This window comes from Artemia franciscana, chromosome 17 (assembly GCF_032884065.1).
Source record: "Artemia franciscana chromosome 17, ASM3288406v1, whole genome shotgun sequence".
NCBI lineage: Eukaryota > Metazoa > Arthropoda > Branchiopoda > Anostraca > Artemiidae > Artemia > Artemia franciscana.
Genome location: NC_088879.1, coordinates 7,270,669 through 7,284,670, shown reverse-complemented (window position 1 = coordinate 7,284,670; position 14,002 = coordinate 7,270,669). Strand labels below are relative to the sequence as shown.

The 14,002-nt window shown below is 34.4% G+C and overlaps 1 protein-coding gene across 4 annotated transcripts in view; it reads left to right on the top strand.

The window, feature by feature from the left end:
• Window positions 1-14,002, top strand: part of LOC136037773 (uncharacterized) — a 118,152-nt gene that overhangs the window by 48,137 nt on the left and 56,013 nt on the right. For all 4 annotated transcript variants that reach the window (XM_065720584.1, XM_065720581.1, XM_065720583.1 and 1 more), the window contains exons 5-7: window positions 851-1,024; window positions 4,201-4,353; window positions 10,181-10,366. In XM_065720584.1, the coding sequence (XP_065576656.1) occupies window positions 851-1,024; window positions 4,201-4,353; window positions 10,181-10,366 (513 nt within the window). The remainder of the gene's footprint in view (window positions 1-850; window positions 1,025-4,200; window positions 4,354-10,180; window positions 10,367-14,002) is intronic.

Below are 14,002 nucleotides of genomic sequence, written 5' to 3'. Positions count from 1 at the left end.
TAATACAACAAAATGCTCACACTCATAATAATAGTGATAACAATAATATTAACAAATCACAGCCCCATTAACCTCATGATACTCATAATTTACCAAAAAAATACGCATGTGTCATGTCCACTCGGGACATGACACCTAACATTTTAAAATCATCACAATATCACAATATATACAATATCACGATATAAAATCACAATATCTAACATTTTAAAATCATCAAAATATCTACTTTTTGAAAGTTTCCCTAGCCAATCAAGCTCTCAAAAAAAGCGTTGAAAACACCTCCCTTCTCAAATTCACTAAATCCTTACATGTATCCATAAAATGGGTAACACTTTCCTCCTCTTCAAAATAAGGGCACTGATAGTGACCATTTTTAACTATAATTTCCAACTTTTTCACAAATACCCAAAAAATACTACGAATCGAAGTTACGCATCTTACATCCTCCGTACTCACTAGATATACCTGAGGTATATGTAGTAGATAACTTCATTACGTTAATTTTAATAATAATAATTTATTTATCACCCACTTCACAAAACAGAGGTTAAGTGGAGTAAAATACAAAAGAAAAACAGCAAAAGTAATACAAAAGAAACAAATTTAATCACATACAAAAAAAAGACGGATAAGGCGATGAAAACATCCTAGCCTATAAAGCGCTTCAATAGCTAGCTTCGCAGATAATTGCACATGTGAATAATTGCATATTAGCTTCGCATAACATTGCACATGTGTCTTGAGATACGTGCTTTATCCCTAGCAGGACAAGGTACTATGCCAGTAATTTTTGTCAATACCAAACAGTATGCTTTTTTAGTGTATGTTCAATCTTTCCTTTTTCTAGACTGCCATGTTCATTTGTAACCCACGCGCTGCTTGGATCTTTCCTCGCTCAGTCTGAGCTTGGTGATTATGATCCGGAAGTGCACAAGCCCGGTTACCTGAGAGAGCTCCGTTTTGCACCGAATCAAACCCCTGAACTGGAAGAGAAGGTGGCAGAGTTGCATAAAACTTATAGGTAACATTATTACTATTACTATTTTTTATTATTACTTTATTTTTTTACTTTAATTTATTTTACTTTACTCTATTTACTTTATTATATTTTACTTTATTTTTTATTTATTATTATTGTTACTATTTTTTATTATTACTTTATTTTTACTTTACTTTATTTTACTTTGCTTTATTTTTTTTTTACTTTATTTACTATATTATATTTTACTATATTTTTTATTTATTTATATGAAAGCAACAAATTTGTAATCTGGCCCTGGGAGGAATAATGAATATAAGAATTACCGGAAACCACTACCCTAATTGCATTTTAGTTCAAAAAAGTCTCACGCTAAAGAAGTGGCTCTCAAACTATTTCATGATATTTTGGATGGCGGTCTCTTTAGTAATATTTTAAATGGCTCGGAATCTTTTTTTGTAAACTATTTAGCTCATAGACTGCCGACACAAAATATTTTTGCAAACAAATATTTACTCAAAAAATTACAACCCAAAGTCTTAATTCAAAAAATGACGACCAATTTGTGTCATAAAGAAGTGTTTTTTCGAAAAAACTATTTGAGAAAGCAGCACAAAGAGGACGTCAAAAGCGGATTCAACGAGATGGGCCCATTTGCAAGTAAAGTGGAGTTTTAGGCTCAGTGGTTGTTGCAGTTGGGATTAGCACCTTTAGTGTCAGCTTTGTAGCATCGAGATAGGGATTAGCATCTTTAGGGATTAGTTGGGATTAGTTAGGGATTAGCACGAGATAGGGATTAGTTGCGATTAACACCTTTAGAGTCAGCTTTGTAACATCGAGATAGGGATTAGCATCTTTAGGGATTAGTTGGGATTAGTTAGGGATTAGTTGCGATTAACACCTTTAGAGTCAGCTTTGTAACATCGAGATAGGGATTAGCATCTTTAGGGATTAGTTGGGATTAGTTAGGGATTAGCACGAGATAGGGATTAGTTGCGATTAACACCTTTAGAGTCAGCTTTGTAACATCGAGATTGGAATCCAAGAATCGCTACACGTCACTTCACGGAAGACTGCGCCACCATCCTGAATCAAATCAATAAGCTATTTTGAATCAAATTGGCCTTGGTAGCGAGAAAGTTTAAAAAGAATACGCAAGAACTTTTAACAAACCGATGAGTTTTTTCCCTAAACCTTGTAGGCCAGGAAAATAATGAAAAATTTCTACACGAAGCATTGATATACCACCTTTTATCATCTCAGGTTGATGGCCTTTCATTAACACAGGGATATTGTCCTCGACGACATTAAGCTTATTTTCATTACATAAATTATTTACATTACATAAATTAATGTAACTCGTTAGTTCAAATATATCCATAAAAATGACAAGAATAAAAAAAAGATGCCTAAAAATTTTGCATGCATGTCTTGTTCAACTTGCTTAAATTAAAAAAAAAATTGCATGCTGACCAATGGTCCGCGTAGAGCAGGTACCAATCTCCTGACTTTTCGCCTGTAGCTGGGAGTGCAGCGTGTGGTTCGAGACAAATCGTCCAACACTTCTGGCGTTCTTCCCCCCCCCCCAAATTTCTCCGGGTACCCATTTGGAGCTAGGCTGACTCTCGGTGAGCTTAAAGTCATACCCTTGACTACCGATCCATACCAAATAATTAACGACACCAGGACTTGAACCCCAGTCCTCGTGGCTGCAGCATGTCAAGTCTAGCGTTCCATACCAAATAATCAACGACACCAGGACTTGAACCCCAGTCCTCGTGGCTGCAGAATTGCAAGTCTAGCGTTCCATACCAAATAATCAACGACACCAGGACTTGAACCCCAGTCCTCGTGGTTGCAGGATTGCAAGTCTAGCGTGCTAACCAGTCGGCTGGATCATCGTCTTTATAAAGATTATTGAGTTTCTTCATGTAGTAGGAAACTCTTCAAAATTTACCTTTGTGGAGCTACCTTACTTGTGAGTGTAACAAGGGCTTTTCAAAATCGGAATCGCTTTCTTTGCGTAATTCAGAAAATAAACAAACGATGTGTGCATTCACTTCAAAGAGATTTACAGCCGTAATCACTTCACCGGCAACGCTGTACAACACATGTGACATTTTTTTTTCGTTACTAAGAGTTGGTAAAGAATGAAAAATATGTACTAGCACTATCGTTAAATTTTAGATTAAACAAAGTCTATGGCGAAGACAGTTAGTATTTAAGAGCCAATATTCTTACCGTCTGTCAGGTGAATAAACAGTGTCAACAATGTATGTTTATGTTTTGTCAGGACTTATATCTGACCTTGAAGAAACATTGGTTCTTTACTGAGTTGCAGCCTTTGAAACCAATTGATATTTAAGAGCCAATATTGTTATCGTCTGTCAGATGAATAAACAGCATATACGATGTATGTTTATGTTTTGTCAGGACTTTATCTGACCTCGAAGAAACATTTCTTGTTTACTTGGTTGCAGCCATCAATGCCTGACCTCTGAGATGTATGGTGAAACCAATTGATATTTAAGAGCCAATGTTCTTACCATCTGGCAGATTAAACAACTAAAACAAATTGTGTTGCTGTTTAGTCAGGACGTTGTCTGACCTCTAAGAAGTATAGGATAACCGATCAATATTTATTATCCAATATTTTTTTCTGTTTGGCAGATGAATAAACAACTTAAACAAATTATGTTCCTGTTTAGTCAGGACGGTGTCTGACCTCTAAGAAGGATAGGCTAACCGATCAATACTTAATATCCAATATTCTTACCGTCTGGCAAATAAATAAACAACTTAAACAAATTATGTTTCTGTTTAGTCAGGACTTTTTCTGACTTCTAAGAAGTATAACTAAACCAGTTTATCTTTAAAGTCCTTTTTTTTTCTTAAGAAAAAATTATGAAGTTTTCTGGAATTGTTGGTTTTATCTACAATATGAGGATGTCAAACAGCATAAACGATGTATATTTATGTTTAGTAAGAACTTTATCTGACCTCTAAGAAACATTTGTTCTTTTACTGGGTGTTTATAGAACCCTCAGAATTGTAATTATTTTTAATAAAATATATTAATAATATATTAATATATTATTAATATCAACACTTTTATTGAATAGACACAATAAGAAGCAAAGCATGTCGTATTTAGAGATCGCCAAAAAATAAACGATGTTTCTTTAGGAAAATTTATTTATCTATGAACACATTTTTAGAGGCCAGACCCCAGAAGAAGCGGAATTGTATTATTTAGAGAACGCCAAGAAGTTGGCCATGTATGGAGTGGATTTACACCAGGCCAAAGATAGCGAAGAAGTTGATCTGTTGCTGGGAGTTTGTGCTTCTGGTATTCTCATATATAAAGACAGGTATTTTTTTTAAAGATTTATGCTGGCCTACAAGGTACCGTAACCAAAATCAAGAGACCAAGAATAACCAAAATAGTAAAAAGATGTAAAGAGAATAAAGTCATTTATTTTTACTTTGAGGTGCTATTGTGTGTATTGGTTTAACTTTTCGTTTGTATTCTCTTTTGTGTTATTTATCTAGGTTTTTCACTTTTTCACTAGGTTTTGCACTTTCCCTTTTCTACGATGAGGACGCCTTATTGTGAAGCAACTATTCATTTGTTGGTTTTTCTTCTTTTTCTCCCTACTAGCCGTAGACCCATCGGTTTAAAGATTTACTACTTTTGATTTCGTCATGGTAGGCCAGTTCTGCCTTAAAAATGGTATGAGGAAAAAATAATATATATTTGCTATTTCAGTCGCCATATCTAAAAGTATGGGTTACTTATAAGAGTGGCGCTAGTGTCAAACAAAAAAAAATTATCAACGTGTTGAAAATATAAAATTTCAGATGGGATAAGTCCTTTTATTAGACAATGAAAACAGATACAAAAAAAAATCTGGATATTTCGATGACAGTAATCGTCATCAGCAGATAAAATACTACTACAGCTAACAACTCACCGTAGCACCAAGCCGCCTGAGGCCAACACAGCTAAGCACGTTCCTCTTCCATCACAATCTATTCAAAGCCTCTCTATTTACACCCTCCCAGGAAGTTCCCATTCCCTTTAAATCTTTCTTTATGAAATCCTTTTACCCCAACCGCGGACGACCTGCTTTCCTTTTAGCCCTAGACGGTTGGCCGGAAAGGAATATCTTTGGCAATCTGTCATCCTTCATCCGCAGAACGTGTCCTAGCTATCTCAACCTGTCTCTCATTATAGCACTAGAAAGTGGGATTGAATAACGCTTTTCGCACATCCTACTGTTTTAAATACGGTCAGTCAGGCGGATAAACTAAAGTATTACAATTAAAACTAACGATGTCTATATAGAACAAATAATTAGTTTCGGGTCATAAATCGTTTCTGGTTCACTGACTTGATTTGTCTATGAGAGTTCATTAACAGAGTTCATTCAAGTTCATTTAGTTGAATTTCTAATTGAGGTGGAACAATCTTCCTTCAGTTGCAGGATAAATGTTGTTGGATTTATTGTTATATACTTAATTGGTTAGATCAACCCCATATATACGACATAGGTGTTTTTTCTAAGGCCACACTGCTTTGCTATGACGAATAAATAAAAGTTCAAATGCGGATAAGTCATTTCGTTTGATAGTGAAAACAGATACTAACAAATTTGATTATTGTTGTGTATGGTCGAAATATCTAGTTTTTTTTGCATCTGTTTTCAGTGTCTAATAAAAGGACGTATCCCATTTGAACTTTTATTTGTTTGTCATAGAAAGGCAGTATGGTCTTAAAAAAAAACCTATAAAAACGGTATGGCGATATTTTTTTTTTCAGTGTAACAATAAGAATAATTAATTTAGTTAGTGTAATTGGTAAAATTAGGGTAGTAATAAGTGCTTGATCTCAGTTACTGACAAAAAAAAGATTGAAAAGCTTGAAGAAAATACCAAGTATAGCCAAACACTAGATGGCGTTAACATTTTTATTTTTGTCAACGTTAGCGCCAGTTTTCACTCTTACAAGTTGCCCCATCTAGCTTTTCAAGATCTAGATAGTTAAAAAATGCTAGACCTTTAGCGACATATCATAAACCTTGAAAGGAAATGGAATATGCTACAAACATAAAAGTTTTGTCACAAAAAAAAGGATCAATTACGAAATTACTAGTTAACATTTGAATTGTTTGTAGTTAATATGCTTACAAGTGCCTCTAACAATCTAAACTTGCTCGTGTACTTAAAAATAATTACTTACGTACAGTTCTAAAGAAAATGGTATTTTATAGTACTTTCCCTTAAAATTAGTAATTTTTAGAAAAAAGTAGCTCTTACCTTAAAACATTATATTTAGCCTTTAAATTATGTTGTTGAGCCCTAAAAATCATCTATTAGCCGTTATTAGTACTCGTTTATCAGTTTAGCAATAAATTTTAATTTAGATTAGTAAATTTTAGTCTCGGATAGTTGTAGTTGATGCCAGTTTAGTGCTGCTTTGTCCGTTTTGGAATAATATACTACCGGAAGATAATGAGTTTCACCGAGTGAAATTGCAACCCTGCTTATTAGTGCTTTATTTGATAACCATATGGTGTATTAAATGCCAATTTTAACCAGAAATTGCATAGGAGTAATGCCAACAACGCCATATCTAGGGTTTGTTCGTTTTTTTTGTAAAAAATAGCACAGAGAAAATAGCTCCTCCCCCCAACGCAAATTCTGGATACGTTATAGCCAAATTGAAAAATAAAGTAGAAACAGAAATATGTAAACCAAAGATGAAATTTAGGCACATTGTTACCACCAAGTGGCATCAACTTGGCTTCAATTCGGCTTTAATTCGGGCTTCAATTCGGTGGCTTCAATTTGGGCTTCAATTCGGTGGCTTCAATTCGGCTTTAATTCGGGCTTCAATTCGGTGGCTTCAATTCGGCTTTAATTCGGGCTTCAATTCGGCTGTAATTCGGGTTTCAATTCGGTGGCTTCAATTCGGCTTTAATTCGGGCTTCAATTCGGTGGCTTTAATTCGGAAGCAGTGTTTTGCCCACTACACTGCGGTAACTACTGCTTAAATTAGATTGTTGAATATATGATGCTGTGGAGGAATTTGGGAATAACAAAAATTTTGATGTCTTCTCCTCTTAGCCAACGCAATGTCATAGCTTTGAAGTAACAATGATATTGTGGCCAATTTGCCCAAATTATAGAAGAAACAGAATTCCTGAAACAATTTTCATTTTTTTTCTTTTGGCACACTGAATAAATGAATCTATCGCCTATTTTGTTTCATGCTAGAGTTTTTTTTTTACAATTAAGGATCGATAAACTAATATCCAAAACCATAAACCACGCATATATTAAACAAAACACTAGAAAATACTCTAGATTACAATCAAACAAACATTGATGATGGAAAACACAAAGTGAAGAAGAAGAAGGAAAAAAAAAACAGATAAGGCGTCCTCAGCCTTGGATCATGAAGAAATACAAAATTACTAAAAGTGTCGAACTTGGGCAAGGGGTGTGATACTTAAGTTGTAAACATTACATCAGTGGCAGTGTTGTAATAGTAAATAGTCATATGCCTCTTATATATTGTGAAGACATCGAACATTATTTTGCAGTATCAGACATCCTCCATGTCCGTATTTGAACTAACATGAGGCTCCGTTTCGTATCTCTGTTCCTAATTCCAGTCGTCCAATATCATTTTCTTTATATTTATTTTTTATATTTTTTATATTTGTATATTATATTTATATTTTTGATTGCTGTTGTGTCAAATGGGGCCAGGGGGGCTTGTTCTTCCTTCTCAAATTGAAATATACTTTTTCGGAGGCATTTCCATTGAAAAATGCCTGTCTTTGGTACTTCCCTCGAAAAACCTGACAGATTTCGTCCCTCCCTAGATTTTGAAAAATACATACCCCCCCCCCCCTGAATTCTCGTGAATTGAGACCAGTGCTTGACTGTTCATCTCAGCCCGTAACAACCGCAGCAAAATCTCTGTTGTTTTTAGAAACTGGAAACTAAACGTAATATGCACATTACTATTTGTTTTATGGATAATGCAATTTGCTTATCGATATAAATGATCCCATTGGAACGAATATGTTCGATAGTACTTTGTGTTTACAAATCCAGGTAAGTTAGGGTCCTCTTTATTTATTTATTATATGTTATAGTATATATATATATATATATATATATATATATATATATATATATATATATATATATATATATATATATATATATATATATATATATATATATATATATATATATATATATATATATATATATATATATATATATATATATATATATATATATCGAATCAGCATAAAAGTCCAATTCTTTTGAAGTATCTCTTGTTATCAAAAGACCTTTTTTCCTAGTTTTGATTACCATTAGGCTGGTTTGTTCCTTATTTTAGTTAGTTACCACCGACTATTCAAAAATACAGGTTAAAGTAATTCCTTAATAAACTTTTTGCTATAATTTCCTTCTCGTCATCAAATTGAAAGGTTACATGATTCAAGGTCCATATATCCCAGGTCAAACAAATTCCCTCAAGGAAATTTGTAAAGGGGGGACTCCTGTATTCAGGTAGTATTATCAGACACAAGAAAAAGCCTTCCGCTTATTCTTAGCTGTAACTAAGGAGCGACTATTGACAGCTCTATGGCAAATATTTAAAACTGATGTTTATTGAAAGCAGCCACTTTCTCATACTGTTTGTATCTGCTTTTTACACTTAATTTGACAGCGTCCTTATTTTAGTCATAACAGTTTAGTCATAACGGTCTGGAAACAGTTTCTTCTTTCTCGAGATTATTGAACATTTCTAATTACTGAAGAATCTTAGAATTTCAATATTATTAAATCTATTGGATATCTTAGTATTTTCAACCGATATGAAACTTATTCCTATTTGGGGGAGAATTATAATTTGATGGCATAAATGGCACCCCAAATGGGTAGCAGTCGCATGGTGTCATATAGATATAATTAAACGTAATAGATACAACAAATTCGGTTGTTCGAAGAAAATCATATCTTGCTCCAACTCAATCACTTTTGGACATTGAAAAAGGGCACTAAAACTTTTGGTTTCTATCCCGATCTTCTTGGACCGTTGGTTCGTTATGATCACTTCTGGATAAAAAACTGGATTTATTTGTGTGTTTAATTGTTTTGTTTAGTTAAACACGCATTAGTTGGCGCATTTGTAAAAATAGTTAAACACGCATTTCTTCTGGTAAAAAAAAACAACAATATTCCACATTTTTGCAGGTAACAGCTTGTAACCTCTACAGTAGGTTTCTCTTATATGCTGAAACCGATGGTGTGAATTTTCAATCAGATGAATTGGCTTTTTAGGGATGTTTCCCCCCTTTTTTGAGAGGTCCGTAGTTTTTAATGGGTAACATTTAATTTAATGGATTTATATATTTGGAATCAGCATAAAAATCCAATTCTTTTGTTGTATTTATTTTTACTTTTTTTCTTACAGTTTCGGTTACTAATGAGTCGACTCTCTCCCTACGCATAGTTTGTTACTACGAACTGTTTGATTCGGGAAACCTCATGAAATACATTTTGGGAACTCTTGTAAGAACAGTATCAGAAGTATTATTATTTTATACTAGTTTGAATGCTCTAGACAGTGTACACTGTTTGTGCGTGATTCCGTGTGTGGCATCCTTAGACGAGGTTAGTATTTCTTGGGGTTTAGATAGAATCTGAAAGTCTTAGAATAATGCCACCAGATGAATTCCTTTCAACCTCGAATCTAAAAACAGTAGTGTTTTTACTTTAAGTGCTTTTTAAGTGCTTTTTAAGTGCTTTAAGTGCTTTTACTTTAAGTGCTTCAAGTGCTTTTACTTTAGTGCTTTTACTTACTTTCTTACTTTAAAAACAGTAGTGCTTTTACTTTAAGTGCTTTAAGTGCTTTAAGTGCTTTTACTTTAAGTGCTTTAAGTGCTTTTACTTTAGTGCTTTTACTTACTTTCTTACTTTAAAAACAGTAGTGCTTTTACTTTAAGTGCTTTAAGTGCTTTTTAAGTGCTTTAAGTGCTTTTACTTTAGTGCTTTAAGTGCTTTTTAAGTGCTTTAAGTGCTTTTACTTTAGTGCTTTTACTTACTTTCTTACTTTAAAAACAGTAGTGCTTTTCTTTTCATCCGCAAATATATTCTTTGTATTTGTAGGTTACGAATCAACAGGTTTGCTTGGCCGAAAATCTTAAAAATATCGTACAAAAGGAATCGATTCTATATCAAAATACGACCAGGGGAATTTGAGCAGTTGGAAACGACAGTTGGTTTTAAATTAGCCAATCACAAAGCTGCCAAAAGGTGTTGGAAAGTTTGTGTCGAACATCATACATTTTTCCGGTAAGATTTTATTTGTTAAGTCGTTTTATTGTTTTATCACAATTGGGAAGAGTGTGCTACAGGTGGTAAGGACTTGTTCTTACCTGACGCTCCCTTCTTTTGTACACCCACACCCATGCGCCCAGTCTATAAGCTTTTACCTTTAACTACACAGGAGGGGGGGGGAATCAGAAAGAGGAATTACTATCCTTTTCCAAGACTGATCCAAAGAATTTACTCCCATAGGAATTGAAATGGTGTGAAATTATGCTCTTCGGTTTTTATGTGTCCACTCCTTGAGGGTGGACCCACGTGTACTTGTGAAAGTTACCTAATGTGTAGCCTTGTGGGTTACACATGACCTCAGACGGGTCTTTATTGATCAGCATAATGAGGGGTTGGGGTTCTATTCAGTTTATGATCCGGAAATAGAGATTAGTATCCATATTTCAAATTAACTATAATTCATTTTGGTTTTGGATTAAGGCCACTTTAAGTTACCAATTGGGGGAAAGGACTTTCAACACTGCTTTGAGATGGCTAGGATATGTTCTGCAGATGAAGGATGACGGTTTACCAATGCAATATAATATATCCCTACTTTATGAAACACTACAGTGATGAGCTTTTTGGAAATGCTGTGTTAAGTTTTGAAAGTTCATTTTTAAATATATTTTTTTCTCATTTTATTATGTTTGATATTTTTTTTTCGTGTGACATTTCCTGCCAGCTGTCTGCTATTGTGGCAATAAAGAATGTTCATTCATTTATTATGTTAACTTATTTAACAATTATTTTTTTTTTTTTTTTTTTTTTTTTTTTTTTTTTTTTTTTTTTTTTTTTTTTTTTTTTTTTTTACTCTAGCAGGTCGTTAAAAATAGGGATAGATGGTATCCTAACCTAGGTAGATTTGGTGTAGGAAAAGAAAAAGAAATAGCTACAGACTGCTACAATTTTGTAAGTATAACAATCTAGTTATAACCAATGCAGTATTTGGTCATAAAATGGTCCATAAGTTAAGATGGTATTCACGTGATGGTGAGACAGCTAACCTTATTGATTATGCTATTATAAACCGAAAACTGGCATGATCAATACAAGATACTAAGATATATAGGAGTGCTGTTGTTTATGTCAAAAGTAAAGATTACTATCTAGTAGTGTCTAGGGTTAATTTAAAGCTGAAATTCCGGAAGGGTTACTACCTTCTGGGAATTTATAACGCTAGTAGACTCCAGGACAAGAATTTAAGAGAAACTTTTCCGGAACAGTTGAATACTAAACTGGAGAGTTTGAAATTTGACAATGTAGAAGATGCATGATATAATTTTAGGAAAATAATTTGGGAAGGTGTTAATGGTATCTTAGGAAAAAAAAAAGTTCGGAACGCAGCTAATAAATATTAGTGGAAAGGATTTACATTTAATAGAGGAAAAGGGGCTTGTGCAAGAAATATCTGAGTGATAGATTATACGAAAATAAGAGGAAAGCAAAGAAAATGGAGAAGGAATTAAATTATTGACTAAGAAGGGTTGAGGTGGAGACCATGGATAAAATTGCTTTGGGTTTGGAAGGTACAGCTAAATGACATAATAGTAAAATATTGTACTGGTATGTTAATAAACTGAGAGAGAGTAGTCAATCTGGACTTTCCCAGTTAAAGATAGGAACGGGGCCACAATTAATGATAAGGAAAAAGTTAGAGAGATGGGTGGAACATTTTGAGGATGTGCTAAACCGAAATTGAGTTGTAATAAACCTGGATAGAGTTGCAAGAAAAAGATATAGAGGAAAACGAAAAGTTTTTGATACCTTGGATGTGAAGGAAGATTTGTTTTGTGAGGAAGGATTAGCGACAGTACTAAAAGGATTAAAAAATAATAAGGCCGCAGTTGCTGTTAGTTTGGTAAATGAGTTTCTTAAATACGGTGGCTCTGTGGTTAGACTAATTATAGAGGCATTATCCTGGTCTCTGTGTGTAGCAAATTACTTAGTAATATGATACTTCTTTATTGAGAGATGCTGTAGACAAAGTTTTAAGAGAAGAACAGTGCGGTTTTAGGAAGGGCAGAGGATGTGTCGACCAAAATTTCACTCTTTGGTTGATAATCGAGAAATGCCTGAGTTATCAAACGCATTTAGTTCTCAGTTTTATAGATTATGAGCAAGCGTTCGATTCTTTTGATAGGGAAGCTTTATCGAAGGTTTTATCCTTGTATGGTATACCAGACAAATACATTAAAGTGATTGGTGCAATGTACGAGAATAACATTGCTGCGGTTAAGGTAGAAACTGAGGTTAGCAGCTGGTTTCGTATTAAATCAGGAGGTAAGCAGGGTTGTGTACTATCCCCCTTTATATGGATCATTTTGATGGACTTTGTCTTGAGCCGCACAGGAAAGGCAATGGGAGAACATGAAACCAAATAGGAGAAAAAAACTTTCCTGGACTTAGATTATGCTGATGATTTAAGTATTCTAGATGGAAGAGTGAGCAAAATGAATGAATTTTTAGACGTTTTGTGAGTTCAGGATGCTAGAATAGGTTTGAAAATTAATGTTAACAAGACTAAGTCGCTAACGCTAGGAATATTTGAAGAGGAAAAGGTGACGTTAGGTAACAAAAAGATTGATCAAGTGGACAGCTTCGCTTACCTTGGTAGTATTATTAGTAAAGACTAGGAGCAGTGTTAAAAGTAGAATAGCCCAGGCTCAGGGTGTTTTTTTTTTACTGCTGAAAAAAGTTTGGAAGAGCTGGAAGATAAATCTGCAAAACAAGATCATAATATTGGTAGCTACTGTGGTGACAGCTGTCATTGGGTGACAGCTTTCTAAATCATTGGGGCTCGGAAAAACGGACGAAGACATGTTAGATGCTTTCTAGAGGAATTGCCTACGGATTGTTTTGGGTATCTGGCTGGCTGACTGACTCTGGCTTTCAAACAGTAGGCTTTGCGAAAAGCGTGGTTCAATCCCGCTTTCTAGAGCTATAATGAGAGAAAGGTTGAGATGGCCAGGGGGCGTTCTACAGATGTAGGTTGATAGATTGCCGAAGATTGTCCTTGTCGGCCAACCGTCTAGGGCTAAGTGGAAAACCAGGTCGTCCACGGTTGCGGTGGGAGGATGTCGTAAAGAAAGATTTAAGAGGAGTAAGAACTTCCCGGCAGGGTATTAAGAGGGAGGTTATGAATAGAATAGGATGGAGGAGGTGCATGCGTAGCTGTGTTGGCCTCAGGTAGCTTGGTGCTGCTGTGAGTTGTTAGTAGTAATACTTTGTAAGTCTTTACAAAGTAAGTCTTTGTTCACTCATGAATGACAGTGCCTCTGGGTCGATTTTGACCAGTCTGCTTTGATAGATTTTTTTATGCTTATTGCTAAAACGTGGTGATAAAATTAATTTTGTTTTAGTCGAATTTGCCCAATCAGATTTCTATATTTTGTCAACTGTTTCAAATTTTCGATAAGGTAGTATTATAGACAAATTTACCCTGATACATAAATTTGTTGTTGCATAGCAATATTGACTGATGTTTGTAACTGGTAATGGCCATATAGGTATTTTTGGTATATGGATGTCTCTAACTGGTAATGACCATTTTGGTATTGTCAGCCAAGTCATTTTCCGTTTATTAGTGTGTGTAGAAGATAATGGCCATAT